We start from the raw sequence: 9044 nt of genomic DNA on the forward strand, positions 1-9044 counted from the left end.
AACTTTTTTCGCCACGTTATTTTCGGTATTCAATTATCTCTCAAACGAAACAAAAACTAGCAAAATCGGATGAGATTTACTCGATTTATGTGCAAAAAACACTTAGGGCCGAGTAGCGGCCTTAGTCCAAGGGCCCAAATTTGAAACTTTTTTCGCCACGTTATTTTCGGTATTCAATTATCTCTCAAACGAAACAAAAACTAGCAAAATCGGATGAGATTTACTCGATTTATGTGCAAAAAACACTTAGGGCCGAGTAGCAGCCTTAGTCCAAGGGCCCAAATTTGAAACTTTTTTCGCCATCATTCTATTTGGCATTCAATTACCTCTCAAATGAAACAAAAACTAGCAAAATCAGATGAGATTTACTCGTTTTATGTGCAAAAAACACTTTGGGCCGAGTAGCGGCCTTAGTCCAAGGGCCCAAATTTGAAACTTTTTTCGCCACGTTATTTTCGGTATTCAATTATCTCTCAAACGAAACAAAAACTAGCAAAATCGGATGAGATTTACTCGATTTATGTGCAAAAAACACTTAGGGCCGAGTAACGACCTTTGAGCCCTCCCAACAAGCCCACGTTGCATCTTACCCAAAAACAATGTTCGGCAACTTTGTTCTACTCGTCAATACCTTTCATTTGATATATCACAAGCAGCTATTGCGTGCGTATTTCGGTAGATATCGTCGAAATACTGAAAAACACCTATAGGGCCCTAGCTCTGGAAGGGCCTACCCTACCATGCCCATTTTCGAACTTGACCTTACTTTTGTCGATACCAATCGGGGAAAAAAAGAATTTTGAAAAAAGGTTGTGATTTGCTCAAGCTAGAGGGGTCACAGACGGACGGACGGACATTTTTTTTACTGCGGATTCGTCATCTATGAACACAACCAAATGCTTTGCCCTTACTGTCTGCTTCCAATTCGACGTGTTACAAACGGCATATTAATCTTATAAGCCCCCAGTACTTCGTACGGGGCTAAAAATGCTAGGGAAATCAGTCTGAATCCCAAAATCTAGAAAGCAATCTTGGTGCACCTCTCTTATATTGAAAATAACCCAAATCCATCAAAAAATCCGATGGAAGTTAGGAAGTGCCAGAGGAATCATCTGTCATCCCAAAATTTAGGAACCAACCTTGGAACACGGATCAATTTAGAATTGTGAAATGAAAAATTATTCAATATGAAGGTAAACTTGGAGTTTCGAAGTCTAGGCTGTTTTCAACAAAGACATTAGTCTAATGTTTCTGTCTAATTTAGACGATCAATGTTACATGGAAATAACAATTATTAAAATTAGACATGTTTTGAAGCTAAATCTAGAATTTGTTGAACCAATAAAATTTTTCATCAAAACGGAACTCAAATTTTTTCTTTTGTTTTATTCATTTAAAAATGAATTGTTGACATAGTCAGTATCCATAGTGTTTTGAAATCGCGAAACTTTTATAATTGCTGGAGTTAGTTCACTTTTTTGATTTTTTTCATGTGAGCAAAATTGTAACTCGGCTTTCAAGTGTCTCGACACAAGTGTTACCGAATATGCAGTTTGCTTGATTTATGGTTTTAATCGATGCCGATGAGCCTACCAACTTTGTCAGCGTAGTTCCAAGATTTCTCAATAGGATATCTCGTGGTGCCTTGCGACATGCAACCAAAATCCCATTTCGAGATGGGTGACAAATAGCGATGAATATGCAAAGATTGTCACACGTCGTGACCTTTTTGAACAATTTCTTCCTAACTACTTCAGTTGATGGCAGTTTGGAACACGTTGTTACAGGACTGATGGTATGCTGAATGTATTCCGGATTGCTGGTGTCAAAGTTGTCGATTACTCTCTGACAGCCGGTGGCGTCTTTGAGAGATGCGGTACGTTTACCGTGGGGACATACAGTCCAGGCAATTTGTTCGCATTCGAGGACATAGGTAGAGGTAGTATATACCATGACCAGGTCACCGTCCAGATACTAATATTGATAAGAAAATCGAATGAAAGCTTTGCAAAAAATTAACAAATTTACGCTTTACCTTCAAGTAGGAAGGGTTATGTTTATAGCCTGCAAAGCCTGGGCACCCTCCGTTACCGGCAACGACACAAATCGATATTAAGACAATCGTCAGTATTTGCCACATTTTCAATGTTTTTCTTCTTCAAATTTCCAATGCGACGGAATTTCCAGTCGACTGTCTGCAACTATGCGATGTATCTGAAGCCACAGTTGCCTGAGCTCTAATTTTTGGAGCGACGACGTTCACGTTTTATAACGAAAATAATTCAGACCCGTCAGCCGACAGCAACTGCTGACGGTAAGACGCAAGTCAAAAGCAAAACTTTCACAACGACAACTGGAGAAGTGTTCGGGCGCATGTCGTTGTCAATGTATATAAATACTGAAGGTATGCAAATGTGTAGTTACGCATCACGGATCTCTACTTTCAGATGAATTGAGTTTGTTTATATGGGTGGTGAGTGGAATTCACTGAAGGTTTCCATTAACTTCAGTGTTGGTATACTTTGGATAAATGAGCCTAAACACCAGCTTTGTGCTGCCACCTGTCATCATATATTCAAATTTTTCGTTGAAGTTTTAGATATCTCATGAACTACCAATGCTCACGACGATTGTAGAAAACATGGGCTGGGCAAAATATTTAGGTCATTTCATCGAGCACTATTTTGCGGACGGGTCTACAAAGTTTTAAGGCGTCGGTCGGATATAGTATTTTTCGTTATGAGTGATGAAAAGTGAAATTTTTCAGGACTAGTCGTAAGTTTGTCCTAACGATGCTTTCATCACGAGTTACGAACTACGTTTTTTGCGACTGGCGATCATAATGAGACGAAACACAAATTTAAATAAAAATAAATAAAAATGGCCGTCATGTAAAAATCATTGTTGCACAAAAACCAAATAATCGTAAACGACGTATGAACATTCTAGTTCAATTTTGAGTGTCGACTCAAGGCTACGTAAAATAATTTAGTGTTGCAAAAAAAAGCAAAATGAGCGGATCCGAGACCGAAGACGACTTTTTCGATATTGAGATGGAGGCTGAGATAGTAATTCGGAACCTTTTACCTAAAAAATCAGCAAAATTGCGGTTGGATGAACGAAAGCATGACCGAGAAATATATCGAGACATCGATCAACAACAAACGAAAAATTGCAGGACATATCCTGGGTATCCGACCCACATCAACAGTCAGTTCAGTTGATGTAAGTGATGCGTCCACATCTTCTGCGAGCAACATAATTTCTGTCGACACTGCTGTAGTCGATTCGGTGTGTTCAGCCTTCTGCTAAAACCGCATTCTTACACATTGGTACAGTCTTAGAGTAGAAGTAATTCTCCTGAGCTCGGAGAAATGTAATAGAAACAAGCTCGTTGAGTTGATGTTAATAACTGACTTTATTCAATCAAACTTTACAGTATTTATACTAAAATATAACAAAGAACTTAATGTAAATAAAGAGATGTTAATGAATCAACCTACGTAATTGATTCATTAGTACATTACCTTTAATGGTTCATCTTAATCCTACGTAAGTCATTAACTTCTAGAATGATTGACATGCGCATCCTGCATGTGCATCAAGATGAATCATACTATAACAATTATGTCCATTCTTAATTACTATGATACACAGCAATAAAACAAATATCATACAGCACGCTGCATATTAGTTGTATATCACTTCTATATACTTGCGCATCAATAGCATATTGCATATTATTTGCATAGCATTGTGATACATGCGCACTATACCTGCGCATCATTGAGTGCACTATATAATCGAGTATTCCGTTGCTGCGTATACGATTTCATATGTCCGTAATATGCCAATGCTTGCATAGACTTATTCAATGCAAGCACTAACATACTCCCAGCCGTAGAACTCCTTAGTTCTACTTAATCTTTGCATATACATAATAGTATACAACCTGTCACACAATGTTTATGCAGTATAACACAATAATTAGTCTTCATATGCATTGTTTGACGATACATACTATACTATTACATATAATCGCTCGCATGCCCGCGACATTGGTAATGGATCTATATGATGATCATATAGAAGCATTAACATACTCCCGGACATTGAACTATTAAGTTCAATACAAAAATATATAAGCTTCAACATACATTGAATGGAAGTTCAATACTAAAAATGTTTAAATTCATGTTACAATCAATCAAATTCATACAATTAAAGATTGTTATATTTAAATATAATAATTTTAAAACTGATCTTTTACTTTGCGTCCTAAATGATTCAATGTGAAACGCTTTCTAAATTTCGAAGTAAGTTTAATAATTTTAGTTTAATTATTTAAAATAAATATGTCACATTATCAAATTAGATCTCAAAGGATCTTTTAATGCCAAATCAATTAAGTCCCTTTGAATCGTTTAGTTCGCTTTACACTAAATTATTTTTCACAAAATTATATTCTCAAATATCACAATAATCTTCAATAATGTCTAAATTACATTATCGTTACGTAAATGACTCAATATTCATCAACGTATTTTCTTTAAACACTCACAATTCTTATCAACTGGTTTATAAATTTAGATAATAATTATTCATTATCTTTGACATTGAATCAATTATTCTGATCAATTTAATTTTTCAAACAACTGGCTTCGGAAATATCTAATTCCAGTATCTCATTTTCCCAAGAAACAGATTATTGTGATCTAACAATGCTCTTTCAAATACTTTATTGTTCTTTACTATGGATAATTTCACAATGTTTTTTACTGTATATAATTTCCAATAATTCCATAAGTTTTACAATTCAATAATTATATAAACATGGCTTTTACTTACTAAAAGTTCAATACTTCCGTTTGTAATTTCATATACGTTTTTTATTTAAATGAAAACAAATTACTTTATCTAATAATACATTTTATCTTTAATGTTTGGCGTCAAATCCTATTTTTTTTACATTTCAAAAATGCAAATAAAATACTTTAAATTCTGATTTTGTCTGTATGTAATATTCTAATTCCTGTATATGAAATATTTTAAGATTTTAACATTTTTTTTTTAAATCAATATTTTGAATATGATCCCTTATGGTCATTCATTTGTTACATAGAAACTTTAAAACCGTTCTCTATTGTCACTACGTTTACTCCTCAAAAATAGTTTAGGATTTAATAATTGTCAACAAACTCTATTCTGCGTTATTTCATTTAATTTATTTAACTATTTCAAAAGTGCTATATGCTCTGTCTTTAAACGTGCCATAGGCATACTCCCGGACAAAATTATATATTCAAGATTCAATTTTTCAACTGTTTTATGTCTTACGCAGAATTAAGAACCAATTGTTCTTTCTTTGTTAGTCATGATTTTCTAGTGTTTTTAATCATCTTTATTTCAAGAACCAATTCCTTTTCAATATCAAAATTATTTAGGCTACCCTTGCTTTTTGTCATGTTCATATTCTTTTTTACAATGTTGCTGTAATATCACTGTGCGGACAAATTATCTGAATACACAAATTTTTCAATTCAAATTACTGGTCAAATCACTCATTGCACAAACAGATTCAATAATTGACTATCTCATTTATATTTTCTTTTTAACTTGATTTTAATTCATGTACCCTCTAAATTTGCTGAAGTAATACCAATGACGGGTGCCATATTGTCATATCTTACTAAAAGAAGGCATTAATACATTTGAAAGATTTCCATCAACATTGTGAATCTAACAAACGCCTGATAATAATTCCCGCTGTAAGTGTTCCTAAAATTTGAATTTTAAAAGAACGATTTAATAAAAAAGTGAACGGAAAAGTAAATTCCAACGCTTCCTTGCTGCGTTAAAAAGTATTATGCACTTTCCATTTTGAATTTTCGACTGCACTCAATACTTTTATACCTTCCCCACTTGATCCAACATTGTATTTCAAAACACAATACCGATTTTCATTTAACTCAATATCGATTTCATTTCATTTCATTTACTTTAAACTTAATCCGAACCCATCATCCGAAAAACAAAAAACAAAAAATTAAACTTAACTTTTAATTAAGAATCTATTTGGTTCCTTCATCAAACAATAATTATTGAACCCTCCAGTTGAATATCACAAAATATTATCAAAGATCAAGTATCATTGCTCTAGTTTATGATTGGAAAATCTTCTTTTTCAACAAAAGAAATATTTTTTTTAGTTTCGAAGAACAAATAAATTATCCGATTTCATAAAAGCGAGCATGATACTCAATGAATTTTAAAACTTAAAAAATCAAAATCTCTAACTCGACATTATACTCATGTAGAATTAGTTGAGGTCCCTTCAATTTCGCAGCTCAAGTCACTAAAATACTTGACAATAATCATTCAAATTAAAATATGTTTCACAAAAAATTAAAATGTGTCTTTTGACGACCATTATTCCAACGAATTAATAACACAATTGATTAATTAGTCAATTCTGAACCTCGTCTACAATATTTGTTTATTTAAATCTCAATGTTTTGATTAATTACTAAAATATTTTAAATAACCAAACAACTTACAAATTTCCGCACCATTGCGCGGTTTACCAATTTTCAAATGATGTATTTAGGATGATGTTGGATGAACGCGTTCCAAACTCCTGCTTAGGGCGAACCTTCGTTACCGCGCCGCAATTTTTGATCTCCAACTGAAACTGGCGCTACTCGATGCACGGTCCCATTACCTCATTTCATTCATTTTCTTTACTGCATTCATTATTTTACTTTTGGTTTTCGATTATGTTATTCACTTTCTGATGAAATTTTCACACATTATGATGCACTGATGATGCCTTACGTGTGTTTTTAGTGGGGCAATCTTAATTGCTACTTTGCAACAATAGCTTCATTTTTCCATTTATTCCATTGATCACAGATTATTAATATTTCTGTATTCTTTCAATATCTCACTGGTCTCTTCTCACACATCACATATGCGTAATAACTTCATTAATTGTAATTGTTACCAATCTTGTTCCGAAGACCCTGTTTTTTATATTGATTCAATGCGTCCTTGTACTTGATTCCTCATGAATCTAGTATTATATTTGTTGCAAGTAACATTCTCATTTTCATCGAATCTCTCAAATTCAATGCAACTCGTAGTGCAGATTAAGGATAAGTAAATTGCGTCCAAATTACCTATTTCCCGTTCAACAATTTGCGTCCAAACTGCTGCTCGGTTTCAATCTGCTGAGGAGCATGTTATCACTCAAAAGATTCGGTTCCCATGACATTGCTACTACAATAAATTTTTTATCACTTTTTGATATAATTTAGTGCCCAAATGCACTTTCACAAATTGTTTTATTAATTGACTGCTCCCTCCTCACTTATGGATTTCATTGCAAGATCAATTTCTATTTAAGTCATTTTGTTTATTAAGTTGCACTTTTCACATTTTCTAAGTTCCGTGTGAAGATCAAAAAATTCCGTTTGCAACTCTCAATTGAATTTATTTTTTCACTAAGCTGTCAGCTCTACCCCCTTACGGTTTTAATGCACAAACAACTTTTAAATTTTTTATTCATTAAGCTGTCAGCTCCACCCCCTTTAGGTTTCAATGCACAAACAGCTTTAAGTTTTTATTTTTATTTTTATGTTTTTAAGCTTGCGCTATTGTCCATCATGACTACCGATCCTCATTTGCCGTTCCGGTATCGCCTGGATGTCTGCCATTTTTACCATTAATGGCCTTATGTTTTGTTTAGTTTGAAAAACTGCGAATCCACATTTCCTTATTTTCCAATGCACCGCCAGTCTTTCCATTTGTAGTCACCTTGCGCACTACGTAGGTTTATCATTATTTGAAGAACTGCGAATCCACATTCGATACGCTCCAATGCATCGCCAGTCTTTCTTTTAGTAGTCACCTATCGGACTACTCCAGTTTATGTATTTTCTGTTTATCAAACACGTTGTCTGCTCCACTTTTCACAACTGAGTGTCCAGCTCAACGTTTAATCCTTTGTACAGCTGCAACTTCCACCTTCCACGGCTTCCATTCACAAACAGCTGTTCCTTTGGACTGCGTTTTAACTTTGAGGACCATTTTCCTCTTTGAGATATCGTGTCTGCTACCCAAAAATCTCACCAATTTCTTTGCTATGATACTTTTGGGTGGATATCCCACACTCTTTTTTTTGAGTGCTTTGCCAATCAATTGTCTTCCAAAATCACGGTTATTTTCAGGCTCATACTTCGGAAATTCCCGATCTGCAGTCGTAGAATTTCTATAGAGTTGCTTGTGTTCTGCCAACTCTGCATTTTTTTTTAATATAAATACTCAATTAGTATTTGGGATATCCGCGCATAAAGTCGCCTAATGGACTTATTTTTGTGTTACACTTAACACCATTTGGCCTATAGCCTGGAACAATTCCTTCTGAATTGTTTTAATGAAAGTCGCCTAATGGACTTATTTTTGTGTTTCAATTGGCCTATAGGCAGGAACAATTCCTCGTGAATTGTTTTAATGAAAATTTCATATAAACTTTTGTATCCACTGCACTTTTAAGACCATTCCCTTTTTAATCGCCTCAGTAGAAAATAGAAATCTCGTGGCTGCAGACCACGGAATTCTGTCATTTTTATTTTTTAACTTTTTCGTATTAACCAGTCGCTCCATTTCATTTAATGTCCATTGCCGTTCCAGTCCTTGTTAACTGCTTCACTTAATGTCCATAATGCACGACCAATGTTTTGACAAGTTAACGCGACATTCACTACACTACTACTGCCCTAAGACCCTTGTTCAATGATGATATCTTTTACAAAAAGACATCACGTCGGGGTCACCATTATGTTCAGCCTTCTGCTAAAACCGCATTCTTACACATTGGTACAGTCTTAGAGTAGAAGTAATTCTCCTGAGCTCGGAGAAATGTAATAGAAACAAGCTCGTTGAGTTGATGTTAATAACTGACTTTATTCAATCAAACTTTACAGTATTTATACTAAAATATAACAAAGAACTTAATGTAAATAAAGAGATGTTAATGAATCAAC

The 9044-nt window shown here is 34.2% G+C and overlaps 1 protein-coding gene across 1 annotated transcript; it reads right to left on the bottom strand.

Moving 5' to 3' along the window:
* Positions 1-1473: 1473 nt before the first annotated feature.
* LOC119082870 lies at positions 1474-2251 on the bottom strand. Its single transcript, XM_037192531.1, has 2 exons — positions 2036-2251; positions 1474-1974 (listed from the first exon to the last, which is right to left on the bottom strand). The coding sequence occupies exons 1-2, from the start codon at positions 2138-2140 to the stop codon at positions 1489-1491; spliced, it is 591 nt and encodes a 196-aa protein (XP_037048426.1). The 5' UTR covers positions 2141-2251; the 3' UTR covers positions 1474-1488.
* Positions 2252-9044: the final 6793 nt, after the last annotated feature.

Source organism: Bradysia coprophila, unplaced genomic scaffold (assembly GCF_014529535.1).
Source record: "Bradysia coprophila strain Holo2 unplaced genomic scaffold, BU_Bcop_v1 contig_50, whole genome shotgun sequence".
In the NCBI taxonomy this organism is placed as follows: Eukaryota; Metazoa; Arthropoda; class Insecta; order Diptera; family Sciaridae; genus Bradysia; species Bradysia coprophila.